At 64.9% G+C, this 12,597-nt stretch overlaps 1 protein-coding gene across 1 annotated transcript; it reads right to left on the reverse strand.

The window, feature by feature from the left end:
• Positions 1 to 147: 147 nt before the first annotated feature.
• KHSRP (KH-type splicing regulatory protein) lies at positions 148 to 12,249 on the reverse strand. Its single transcript, XM_056510477.1, has 20 exons — positions 12,016 to 12,249; positions 10,895 to 11,003; positions 10,754 to 10,792; positions 10,306 to 10,345; positions 9,929 to 9,978; positions 9,758 to 9,829; positions 9,616 to 9,673; positions 9,118 to 9,289; positions 8,853 to 8,951; positions 8,661 to 8,759; positions 7,985 to 8,087; positions 7,791 to 7,891; positions 5,948 to 6,089; positions 4,957 to 5,117; positions 4,644 to 4,762; positions 4,479 to 4,567; positions 3,498 to 3,689; positions 1,839 to 1,916; positions 1,580 to 1,740; positions 148 to 593 (listed from the first exon to the last, which is right to left on the reverse strand). Exons 1-20 carry the CDS (start codon positions 12,190 to 12,192, stop codon positions 585 to 587), a joined length of 2,070 nt encoding a protein of 689 aa, XP_056366452.1. The 5' UTR covers positions 12,193 to 12,249; the 3' UTR covers positions 148 to 584.
• Positions 12,250 to 12,597: the final 348 nt, after the last annotated feature.

Raw genomic sequence — 12,597 nt, forward strand, 5'->3', positions numbered from 1 at the left:
CAAAATCCACAGATTTCATCTCAAATCGCGTTTGGCATCCCAGCACTCCCCTCAAGACACTTTTTTTACCCTCAGGCCCCCTCTCATTGCCCCCCTAACGGGGCCTTCCCACAGCTCATCCATCCCCTTTTCACCGCCAAGCCAGAGTGGTTTTTATTCCGTTTATTTGTGAAGTTAAAAACAAGCGGTAAAAAGTAAAAACTTTCAGCCTTCGGTGGTCGGAGTTTTCCAGACGCTCCGGAACGACACGGACACGGCGGGGAGGGGCGGCCGGGGGGGCTGGGGGACCCCCGGGGAGGGTTTGGGGACCCCCGGGGGGGGGCTCGGGGGGCCCTTGGGGGGGTCCTGGGCTCCCCGAGGGGCGTCTGGGGGTCCCCACAAGGGGACAGGAGGGTTCGGGGTGAGGATTTTGGGGTCCCCGGGGGTGTGTGTGGGGGGGGGGTCCCCAGCAGCTCCCAGGAATGTTCGAGCGGCTCCGGGGGGGATTTGGGGGTCTGGGGGCTCGTGGGGGGCCGCTCGCCCCGTCCGGCCGCGGCCGCTCGCCCAAAACAAAAGGGGGTCACAGACGAGGGGGCACGGCGGGGTCACTGAGCCTGCGGGGGGAGCAGGGTGGGTGGGGGCACCCCAGACCCCCGGCGGGGATTCTGGGGGGTCCCCCCCTGGGGGGGGTTTCCAAGGAGTTTTGGGGGGTCCTGCAGTGCCAGCCCCACCCCCCCCCCCACAGGAAGGTTGGGGGGAGGGGGCACTGAGCTGTTCTGGGGTCTCCTGGTTGGTTTTGGGGGTCCCGAAATGCCCGGGGAGCTGCTGTGGGCACCAACACTCCTGTGGGGGCTCTGGGGGTCCCGGGGGGCTTGGGGAGTCCCACGGGGTCCCAGGGGACTCAAGGGGATCTCTGGGGGTCCCAGGGGGCAGTTCTGGGGGTCCCAGGGGGCAGTTCTGGGGTTCCTGGGGCAGTTCTGGGAGTCCCAGGGGGCTCGGGGGCAGCTCTGGGGGTCCCGGGGCAGCTCAGGGGGCTCTCTGGTGGTTCTGGGGTCTCTCTGGTGGTCCCAGGGCAGTTCTGGGGCTCCCAGGGGTCTCTCTGTGGGTCCCGGGGGTCTCTCAGGGGCTCCCAGGGTCTCTCTGGTAGTCCTGGGGTCTCTCTGTGGGTCCCAGGGAGCTCTGGGGCAGTTCTGGGGGTCCCAGGGTCTCTCTGTGGGTCCCAGGGTCTCTCTGTGGGTCCCGGGGTCTCTCTGTGGGTCCCAGGGCAGCTCTAGGGGTCTCTCAGGTGCTCCCGGGGTCTCTCTGTGGGGGTCCCAGGGGTCTCTCTGTGGGTCCCAGGGCAGCTCTGGTGGTCCCAGGGTCCCAGGGGTCTCTCTGTGGGGGTCCCAGGGTCTCTCTGGGGGTCCCAGGGCAGTTCTGTGGGGGTCCCAGGGCAGTTCTGGGGGTCTCTCTGTGGGTCCCAGGGCAGTTCTGGGGGTCTCTCTGTGGGTCCCAGGGTCTCTCAGGTGCTCCCGGGGTCTCTGTGGGTCCCAGGGCGGTTCTGGGGGTCTCCGGGGGTCCCAGGGTCTCTCTGTGGGTCCCGGGGGTCCGTCTCCCGTACCTGCTGTCCCTGCTGCGCGGGGGGCGGCGCGGGCCCGGCCCCCCCGGGGGTCTGCCCGTAGTAGGCCGCTTGCTGCCGGTAGTACTCGGCCCAGGCCGCGCTGTAGTCGGGCTGGGGGCCGGGGGGGGCCCCGGGGCCGCCCCCCGAGGCCACCTGAGCCGCTGGGGGACACGGGGGGGAGGGGTGGTTAGGGTGGGGGGGGGTGTGCTCCTGGAGCCCCCCATCCCAGGGGGGGTTTGGGGGTTTTTGGGGGGTTTACCTTGTTTCTTGTAATATTCCTCCCAGGCCTTGGTGTAATCCTGCTGCGGGGGGGCCCCCGGCTGCTGCGGCTGCTGGCCTGGGGGCACAGGGGGTCAGGGGCCCCAAAACGGGCACAGGGGGATCCCCACAACGGGACAGGGGACACAGGGGGGTCTGGGGTCCCCAGGGGCAGTCTGGGGGTCACAGGGGCAGGTTTGGGGTCCCCAGGGTCAGGTTTAGGGTCAGAGGGGCAGATTTGGGGTCAGAGGAGTAGGTTTGGGTCACAGGGGCAGGTTTGGGGTCAGAGGGGCAGGTTTGGGGTCAGAGGGGCATTCTGGAGGTCACAGGGGCAGACTTGGGGTCACAGAAGCAGGTCTGGGGTCCTGGGAGAAATCTGGGGGTCACAGGGGCAGGTTTGGGGTCCCAGAGGCAGGTTTGGGGTCAGAGGGGCAGGTTTGGGGTCACTGGAGCAATCTGGGGGTCACAGGGGCAGTCTGGGGGTCACAGGGGCAGTCTGGGATCAGAGGGGCAGTCTGGGGGTCACAGGAGCAGGTTTGGGGTCAGAGGGGCAGGTTTGGGGTCAGAGGGGCAGATTTGGGATCACAGGAGCAGGTTTGGGGTCCCAGGGGCAGGTTTGGGGTCACAGGGGCAGTTTTGGGGTCAGAGGGGCAGTCTAGGGGTCACAGAAGCAGGTTTGGGGTCACAGAAGCAGTCTGCGGGTGACAGGGGCAGATTTGGGGTCACAGGTGCAGGTTTGGGGTCAGAGGAGCAGATTTAGGGTCACAGGGGCAGGTCTGGGATTCCCAGGGTCAGGTTTGGGTTCAGGGGGGCAGTTTTGGGGTCAGAGGGGCAGTTTTGGGGTCAGATTTGGGGTGACAGGGGCAGTTTTGGGGTGACAGGGGCAGGTTGGGGGTCACAGGGGCAGGTTTGGGGTCACAGGGGCAGGTTTAGGGCTCCCCAGGGGCAGGTTTAGGGTCCCAGGGGCAGTCTGGGGGTCCCAGGGGCAGGTTTGGGGTCACAGGGGCAGGTCTGGTGTCCCCAGGGGCAGGTTTGGGGGTCACAGGAGCAGGTTTGGGGTCAGATTTGGGGTCACAGGGGCAGTCTGGGGACACAGGGGCAGGTTTGGGGTCCCCAGGGGCAAGTTTGGGGTCACAGGGGCAGATTTGGGGTCACAGGGGCAGGTTTGGGGTCACAGGGGCAGTCTGGGGACACAGGGGCAGATCTGGTGTCCCCAGGGGCAGGTCTGGTGTCAGATTTGGGGTCACAGGGGCAGATTTGGGGTCACAGAAGTAGGTCCGGGGTCCTGGGAGAAATCTGGGGGTCACAGGGGCAGGTTTGGGGTCAGAGAGGCAGGTTTGGAGTCAGAGAGGCAGGTTTGGGGTCCCAGGGTCAGATTTGGGGTTGCAGGGGTAGGTTTAGGGTTCCAGGGGCAGTTTTGGGGTGCAGGGGCAGTTTTGGGGTGACAGGGGCAGTCCCTTGTGGGGCACAGGGGGTTTGCCTCCTGGAGGGGGGGGCAGTTTGCAAGGTCCTCAACAGGAGCTTTGTGAATCCTGGGGGCGCTTTGGGAGCCCCAAAACACAGAGCGGAGTCCAGGGCGGGTTCTGAGGAGTCCCGTGGGGGGGCTCCTAGACCACCCCCCACCCCCATTTCCCCCCCACCCCAAATTCGGGGCGCCCACCTAGCTTCTTGTAGTACTCCTCCCAGGCCTTGGTGTAGTCGGCCTGGCCGGCGGGGGGCGGCTGGGGGGGCTCCCCCTGCACGGGGGGCGCGGCGGGCGGGGGCTGCGCGGGCACGGGCCCGGGGGGCTGCTGGTAGTAGTGCGAGTAGTAGGCGGCCCAGGCCGCGTTGGGGTCCGGGGCCGGCGCCTTGCCTGGGGGGGGCCCCAAAAACCACGGTGTCAGCCGGGGGGGGCCCCCAAATCCGGGGGTGGGGAGCCCTGAGTTTGGGGTTTATACACCCCACCCAACAAAGCCAGGGTGGTTCTGAGCACGGCGGGGGGGTTTGGAATATCCAACCCTTGGACCAGGAGCCCCCGAACCCCAAAATGCCCAGGGGGGTGGGGGGGTCCCTGAGCTCAGTGAACCCCAAAAGGCTCGGGGTGAGTTGGGGGGGGGGGTCCCTGAGCTCAGTGAACCCCAAAAGGCTCAGGGGGAGTGGGGGGGTCCCTGAGCTCAGTGAACCCCAAAAGGCCCAGGATGAGTGGGGGGTCCCTGGGTTAAGTGAACCCCAAAAGGCCCAGGATGAGTGGGGGGTCCCTGAGCTCAGTGAACCCCAAATGGCCCAGGGTGATTGGGGGGTCCCTGGGTTAAGTGAACCCCAAAAGGCCCAGGGTGAGTTGAGGGGGGGGTCCATGGGTTCAGTGAACCCCAAAAGTCCCAGGGTGATTGGGGGGCTGGGGGTTCAGCAGAGGAGCCCCAAACTCAGGCATCCCCCACAACCCACGTGGTCACAGCTCAAGGTCCGACATCGCCCCACAATCACACCGGGGGGCCCCCCCAAATTCCACCTTGAGGCAGGGGAGACCCCCAAATGTGAGGAGACCTGAACTCTGTGACCACCCTCCAAAATCCCAGGGCGCTCCCAGAACCAAGGGGCCACATCCCAAACCCCCCCAAACCCCGGGCAGCCCCCCCAGAAGCCGGGGGGTCGCGGTACTCACTGGGGTCGTGGGGGGCTGGCGGCTGCCACTGGGGGTACGTGTTGCCCCAGCCCTGGGGGGGGTACTGGTGGGGGGGTGGCCCCCCCGGGCTGCAGAAAGAGGAGGTCAGGGGGGCGGGATTTGGGGGGACGCCCCCAGAACCCCCCCCAAAAAACGGGTACTCACTGCGGGGGGGCGCCGGGGGGACCCTGGTTGAAGGGTCCGGGGTTGAAGGGGCCCATGGGGCCGGCGGGGCCGGGGGGGCCCCCGGGGCCAGGACCGGGGCCCACGGGGCACAGCGGGCCCTGGGGGGCAAAAACGGGGTTCAGGGGGGGTTTGGGGGAGCCCAGGAGGGGTCTGGAGGGGGATTTGGGGCTGTGGGCAGTGCCACACGCTCCCCACCCGAGGGCGACCCCAAAGAGCTGGGGAGGTTTTGGGTTTTTCTGGGGATCTGGGGGAGTTTGGGGCTCCCCTGGAAATGTTTCCGGGGTACCCCCACCTCAATCTTCTCCTCAATGAGCTGCTTGGCGTGGTCGATCTGCTGGGGGGTCCCGCGGATCACGAACAGTTTGAAGTTGGGGTCCCCGTTGGGGGGCAGCTGCCGCGAGATCTCCACGAACGCCCCCGTCTGCTGGTTGATGGCCTTGACGTTCTCCCCCCCTGCACCCCAAAACCCCCGCGGTCAGAGGGGGGGCCCCAAAACTCCCCTGGGAGCCCCAGCACTCCCTGGGAACAGCGAAACCCTCCTGGGACCCCTCCAAAACCCTCCTGGGACCCCCTAAAACCCTCCTGGGACCCCTCAAAACCCTCCTGGGACCAGTGAAACCCTCCTGGGACTCCTCCAAAACCCTCCTGGGACCCCCCAAAACCCTCCTGGGATCCCCTCAAAACCCTCCTGGGATCCCCTAAAACCCTCCTGGAACTCCCGAAAACTCTCCTGGGACCCCCTAAAACCCTCCTGGGATCCCCTAAAACCCTCCTAGGAGCCCCCCAAAACCCTCCTGGGAAACCCCAAGCCCCTCCCGGGACCCCCCAAAACCCTCCTGGGACCCCCTAAAACTCTTCTGGGACCCCCCAAAACCCTCCTGTGACCAGCAAAACCCTCCTGGGACCCTCCTGGGACCCCCTAAAACCCTCCTGGGACCCCCCAAAACCCTCCTGGGATCCCCACCCCCCCCTCCAAAACCCTCCCTGGAGAACCCTGAAATCCTCTGAGCACCCTCAGACTCTTCCCAGGACCCCAAACCCCACTGGGAACCCCCAAACCCCAATCTGTGGACCCCTTTCACCCCCCATGCAACAAGCACCACTCTATAAAGGAGGAGAAGGGGATTTGTGGGGGGTGAGGTGGGGGTGGGATGTACCCAAAGGGGTCTTAGGGGGGATTCTCTGCAGGAATTTGGGAGAGGGGGTTTAGGGAGACGTTTGTGGAGTGCAGGAGAGATTTTGGGGGCTGCATGGGGGTCCTGGGGGTGAAGCCCCCCACTCACCTCTGCCGATGACGAGCCCACACTTGTGGGTGGGGATGGAGAAGGTCATCTCCCCCCCGGGGGGGCCCCAGCTGCCCTGGCCCCGGCCCCGGCCGCGCCCCCCCGGCGGCAGCCCCGGCCCGGGGGGTCCTGGGGGGCCACTCTGCAGAGAGGGGGGGTCAGGAGGGGTGGGAACAGCCCCCAAACCGGGGGGACAGCCCGAGAAACATCCCAGCCCCAAAACAGCCCCCAAACCCAAAACAGCCCCCAAACCCCAAACAGCCCCCAAACCAGGGGGACATACCCAAAACATCCCAGCCCCAAAACAGCCCCCAAAAAACATCCCAGCCCCAAAACAGCCCCCAAACCCAAAACAGCCCCCAAAAAACATCCCAGCCCCAAAACAGCCCCCAAACCCAAAACAGCCCCTAAAAAACATCCCAGCCCCAAAACAGCCCCCAAACCCAAAACAGCCCCCAAACCGGGGAGACAGCCCGAGAAACATCCCAGCCCCAAAACAGACCCCAAACCCAAAACAGCCCCTAAAAAACATCCCAGCCCCAAACAGACCCCAAACCCAAAACAGCCCCTAAAAATCATCCCAGCCCCAAAACAGCCCCCAAATCCCAAACAGCCCCTAAAAATTATCCCAGCCCCAAACAGCCCCCAAACCCAAAACAGCCCCCAAACTGGGGGGACAGCCCGAAAACATCCCAGCCCCAAAACAGACCCCAAACCCAAAACAGCCCCTAAAAAACATCCCAGCCCCAAACAGCCCCCAAACCCAAAACAGCCCCATAAAACATCCCAGCCCCAAAACAGCCCCCAAACCCAAAACAGCCCCCAAACCGGGGAGACAGCCCGAGAAACATCCCAGCCCCAAAACAGACCCCAAACCCAAAACAGCCCCTAAAAAACATCCCAGCCCCAAAACAGCCCCCAAACCCCAAACAGCCCCCAAACCGGGGGGACACACCCAAAACATCCCAGCCCCAAAACAGCCCCCAAAAAACATCCCAGCCCCAAAACAGCTCCCGACTCTTCCCCAAAATAAAACCCCAAAAACCACACCTGACCTTCCCCTGGAACAGCGCCTGTCAACCCCACAAGGTGCAGCCCCCTCCCCAAATTTATACCCGCAGGCTCTGCAGCAGGTCGTTGATGATCCCCCCAAGCCCCCTCCCCAAATCTGTACCTGCAGGCTCTGCAGCAGGTCGTTGATGATCCCCCCAAGCCCCCTCCCCAAATAAATACCCACAGGTCACTGATGATCCCCCCAAGCCCCCTCCCCAAATCTGTACCCGCAGGCTCTGCAGCAGGTCACTGATGGTCCCCCCAAGCCCCCTCCCGAAATCTGTACCCACAGACTGCAGCAGATTGTTGATGATCCCCCCCAAACCCCCTCCCCAAATAAATACCCACAGGTCGTTGATGATCCCCCCCAAGCCCCCTCCCCAGATCTGTACCCGCAGGCTCTGCAGCAGGTCGTTGATCCCCCCAAGCCCCCTCCCCAAATAAATACCCACAGGTCACTGATGATCCCCCCAAGCCCCCTCCCCAAATAAATACCCACAGGTCGTTGATGATCCCCCCAAGCCCCCTCCCCAGATCTGTACCCGCAGGTCACTGATGATCCCCCCAAGCCCCCTCCCCAGATCTATACCCACAGGTCACTGATGATCCCCCCAAGCCCCCTCCCCAAATAAATACCCACAGGTCGCTGATGATCCCCCCAAGCCCCCTCCCCAGATCTGTACCCGCAGGCTCTGCAGCAGGTCGTTGATGATCCCCCTCAAACCCCCTCCCCAAATAAATACCCACAGGTCGTTGGTGATCCCCCCAAGCCCCCTCCCCAGATCTGTACCCGCAGGCTCTGCAGCAGGTCGTTGATGATCCTGGCCGCGTGCTCGCAGCGCTCGGGGGGTCCCATGATGTGGGCGATTTTCTCCGGCCCCGTCCCATCGTCTGTGGGGGTTTTTGGGGGGGTGGGGTCACTGGGGGGGGGTCACCCCACGCCCCCAGGTCCATGGGGAGGGGTCGGGAAGGGGCTCCCCAAACCTTGCTTGAACTGGATCCGCACCCCGGCGTCGTTCTGGATCTTTTTGATCATCTCCCCACTGCGGCCGATGACGACCCCGACCGAGTGTCGCGGCACCGGCACCTGGGGAGGCAGGGGGCTCTGAGGGGCTTGGGGTGCACAAACGTTGGGCATCTCTTTTTTTTTTTAGTGAAAAATGGTGATTTTTGGATAAAAGAATGTGAGTTTCAGGGTGGAAATGACAATTTTCGCCTCGAATCTGGCGTTTTTTATGCTGAAGAATGAGATTGTTTGACTGAAACAAAATGGTTTTTATTGGGAAACGGGGTTTGTTAAAATGCAAAAGAAAAATTTGGTTTTCCGTCGAAAACTAAAACCTTCTAAAATGGAAAATCAGATTCCCTTGAAAAATATGAAAGTTTAGGAATGAAGAACGATGAATTTGATCCAAAAAACAGGATTTTTTTAGCATGGGGCTTGGGTTGGCGTTTCTGTGTGAAAACTCACACAAAGCTCAAGCTGAAAAAGGGGGATATCCGGGGTGAAACACGGGGTTGTTTGATTGGAAAAACGGGGTTTTTTTGGGGTGCAACGTTGAGATTTTGGAATGAAAGACGGGATTTTCCTGTGACCAAGCTGAATTTTGGGATGACCAAGGGGATTTTGGGGCACAAAGGGGGATTTTTGGGCACTCACGTCGATGCCCCCGCCCAGGCGGGCGCCGTAGTCCGAGCGGTCCCCGAAGCCGCCCTGGTCGCGCTCCCGAAGGATGTCCAGCACCATCTCACAGGCTTGCTGGGAACAGGGCGGGTTTGGGGGGTTCACTTTGGTTTGGGGGGGGCTCTTTCAGGTGAGTTTAGGGTTATTCCAGGCCGGGCTTTGGCTCACCTGCACCTTGTAGGGCTCCCCGATGATCCGCAGGGGTTTGTCCACGTTGGTGTTTTGGGAACCGTCTTGGATCAGGATCATCTTCACCCCCGCCCTCTCCTGGGGGGCACCAGCACCGCTCAGCACTGAACCCCCCCCCTAAAACCCCCAAGGACCCCCCCCGGGGCACTTTTGGGGCTCTTGGAGCTGCTGAGTGCTCTTCCCCAACTCCCCTCGGTGACCCCAACCCTCTCCCCGAGCCCCTGGGGGAGGATTTCAGGGGCACCTGGAGCTGTTTGATGGTCTCCCCGCCCTTGCCGATGACCAGCCCCGCCTTCCCGGCCGGGATCATCAGCTCCTGCACGGTGCCGTTCTGCCCGTTGGCGGCGTCGGGGAAGGGTCCCGGGGGGCCCCCCCGGCCCCGGGACACGATGTCGTCCAGCAGCGCCTTCGCCTTCCTGCGGAGGGGGCCGGGGGTCACCCGGGGAATTTGGGGAGGTTTGGGGGCTGGGGGGGAGGTTAGAAGCTCGTCAGGGGGTTTAGGAGCTGTTTGGAGAGGTCTGGGGAGACCTGGGCAGAATTTGGGGGGATTTGAAAGGTCACTGAGGGGGTGCGGGGCAGATCCAGGGGGAGGCTGGGGTTCCTGATTAGATTGTGGGGGTCACAGGGTGGGTCTGGGGTCCCAGGGGCCATTCTGGGGTCCCCAAGGGTTATTTTGGGGGTCCCTGAAGGGATTCTGGAGGGTTTTGGGGTTCCCGGGGGGGGGGGGTTTCACATCACTCACTGCACGGACTCCGGGGACCCCGTCAGGGACACGCTGCGCTCCGGCAACCCGCCGCTGTCTGGGGGGGCACGGGGGGGTCAGCAGAGTGTCCCCCAAAATCTGGGGGGCCCCAGGAGGGATTGGGGGCCTCAGCCCTCCGTACCTGGGGAGATCTGCACCTTGCACCCTGAATCCTGCTGGATCTTGTTGATCTGCTCCCCCCCGCGGCCGATGACTGCGGGGGGAGGACACACAGCGGGGTTTGGGGGGGGTCCCCGAGGCTCTCTGGGGGTCCCCAGCCCCCCAGGACCACCGAAGCCCCCCCCAGACTCACTGAGGCCGACCATCCCATCAGGCACCCGGTACTCCTCTGTCACCGTCGTCCTGGGGGGCACCAAAGGGTCATGGGGACCCCAAAAAAACCCCGTGAGCACCCCAAAACCCCCAGGACCCACCAACACCGCCCCCTTATTCCCCAAGGACATTTTAAAACCACCCCAGAACAGTCACCAAAACCTTCGACTCCCCCTCCCAAGAACCCCTCAAACCTCCCCCAAACCATTCAGTGCTCCCCCAAAATCCCTCAAATCCCAACAGCCTCCCTGGGAACGCCCCCTCCCCCAACTCCCTGACCCACAACAAACTCCCTCCAGGACCCCCCAAAAGAGCCCCTTCCACCCCCAGCCCCCCCAGAGCCCTGGACCCCCATACCTGGCTGGGGGGTGGATGGGCCCCATCGGTGCCGGCAGCGCTGGGGGGGGAACCTGACCTGTCTTTTGGGGTCCCCCCGATTTGGGGAGGGCCCCAACATCCCCCCAAGACCCCCCAACATCCCCGAGCCCCCCCCCACCTCAAACCTCTCCCAGCCCCCAAACCCCTCCAGGATCCCCCAAACCGCCCCAAGAACTCCCTAAGAAAAACCTGCCCTGGAGACACCAAAACACCACCAGGACCCCCAAACTCCCCCTGGACTCTCCCCAAACCTCCCCCAGGATCTCCTGGAACCACCCCCAGGACACCCAGGGTCCCCTTTGGCCACCCCAAACTGACCCCAAACGCCCTCTGGGGACATCCCACAGCATCCCCTCCTGGGACACCCTGGTGCTAGAGGAGTCCCCCCTCCCCAAGCCCCCCCAGGGGACCCCCAAACCTCACTCACCTTCCCCCTGTGCTGCCAGCTTCTTGCTCTCAGGCTGGTCTGAGCAGGGGGGAACAATGCTGCGTTAGGGACCCCTCAACTGTCCCCCCAAAGTTTTGGGGGGGTTTCTGCCCGGGTTTGGGGGTCCCATGCCCAGCTCACCGCCATCCTCCAGCTGCCGTTTCTGCCCCCCGAAGCCCCCAAACTCGGGGGGCGGCGGGTTGTTGTTGGGCACCGGCGGCGCTGCGTCCCCCCCGATCTTGGCTGCAATCTAGGGGGGCAGGGAAGGGGTCACCTCAAAACTGGGGGGGGCCTCAAACCTCACCAGGGACCCCTAAATACCCTCAGATCCCCCCCCAACTCACACAGGATGTCCCAAAACACCCCCAAGATGCTCCAAACCCTTCCCCAAAGCCCCCAGCGATCACCCTGAAAAATGATCCCCCCCCCGAAGTCATCCCGAGCACCCCCAAACCCACCAAGGACCACCCACACCAGCCAGGGGGACCTAAAGCCCCGCAGGTCCCCCCCGGGGACAATCAAACCCCCTCGAGAACGCGCAGGGAAATGCCAAAAATGCCCGGTGGGACCATCCCAAAGCAAAGACCTCCTCACTACCCTAGCACGAGCAGGAGCCCCCCCAAAACTGCCCCAAAATCTCCCGGACCGGGTGCTCAAGCACCCCCAAAAAGGCTCCCGCGGGACCCAGAGAAGAACCCAAAGCCACATCTGAGCGCCCCAAAACCTCTCCGCGCACCCCCAAATATCCTCGCGCCGACGGGCTCCCCCAAAGCCCCCACCGAGATTTTGGGAGCAGCCCCAATCCCGCCCCGGGCGGCAGCGGGAACCCCGAACCGGGAACGTCGCGGGGAGCGCGGAACCCCCGAGCCAGCTCCCCGCTAACGAGAGGGTTAATTACGGTAATTACCGTAATTGCGGCGCCAAAGGGCGCGCGAGGGCCGGGGAGCGCCGGCGGCTCGCGGGGAATTACGGTAAAATGCCGTAAGTACCGTAACTACGGGGCGGGAGCCGCCGGCGGCGGGGGAACACCCGGGAGGGACGCGGGGCTCCGCTGTGTGGGGGGGGGGGGGGGCGGGAACCGGGGGGGGGAACGCGCGTGTGGGGGTCCCGGGGGTGGGGGAGGGGCCACCTCCCCTCCCGCGACCCCCGGGGGGGCGGGGCCTTACCGGGAACGTGGGGGCGGGGCCGCGGCGCCCCGGGGGGGGTCGCGGGGGGTCCCCGACCCCTCCCGCCGCCTCCCGCCGCCCCGCCGCGCCCCTCACCTGCCGCGCGCGCTGCACCGCGTCGGCGAACGCGTCCTTGCGCCCCGTCCCGCCGCCGCCACCGCCGCCGCCGCCGCCGCCGCCCCCCGGGCCCCCCCCGGGCCCGGACGAGGGGGGGGCGGCGGGGGCGGCCCCGGGCTGGGGGGGCGGGGGCGGCGCGGGGCCGAACTCGGACATGGCGGAGGCGGCGACGGGCACGGGCCGCGCTCGCCTCGGGCCGCGCGGGGCACGCTGGGAGCGCGGCGGGAAGGCCCGCCCTCACCGGCGCCAGGCGACCAATCGCCGCGCGGGAGCGCCCTGAGTGACGGATTGGCTCGGCCAATCAGCGGCCGCGAGCGGCACGCAGTGGCCAATGGGAGAAGGGAAGGCGCCGGCGCGCAGCAATTGAGGCGTGTTGGCGTGACTGGCAGCCGGACGGACCAATGGAAGCGCTGCGATTGGCCGCCGTGCGTGGGCGGGACCGCGGGGCGCGCAGCCAGTCGCGCTGCGCGCCGAGCCTGGGCAGCCCCGCGAGATGCCGCGATTGGTCGAGGAAGCGGAAATCACGGAAACGGCGGGGCGAGGAGGGAATGACGTTGGCTA

The sequence above is a fragment of the Oenanthe melanoleuca genome, chromosome 25, assembly GCF_029582105.1.
Source record: "Oenanthe melanoleuca isolate GR-GAL-2019-014 chromosome 25, OMel1.0, whole genome shotgun sequence".
In the NCBI taxonomy this organism is placed as follows: Eukaryota; Metazoa; Chordata; class Aves; order Passeriformes; family Muscicapidae; genus Oenanthe; species Oenanthe melanoleuca.

Bases quoted from the DNA above. Each gene is read 5' to 3' on its own strand.
- KHSRP (XM_056510477.1), bottom strand. From the start codon at position 12,192: ATGTCCGAGTTCGGCCCCGCGCCGCCCCCGCCCCCCCAGCCCGGGGCC. The intron at 9,290-9,615 runs GTGAGTGATGTG...CCCCCTCCGCAG, and splicing joins GGGTCCCCGGAGTCCGTGCA to GAAGGCGAAGGCGCTGCTGG. The intron at 8,952-9,117 runs GTGCCCCTGAAA...GGTGCCCCCCAG, and splicing joins AGACCATCAAACAGCTCCAG to GAGAGGGCGGGGGTGAAGAT.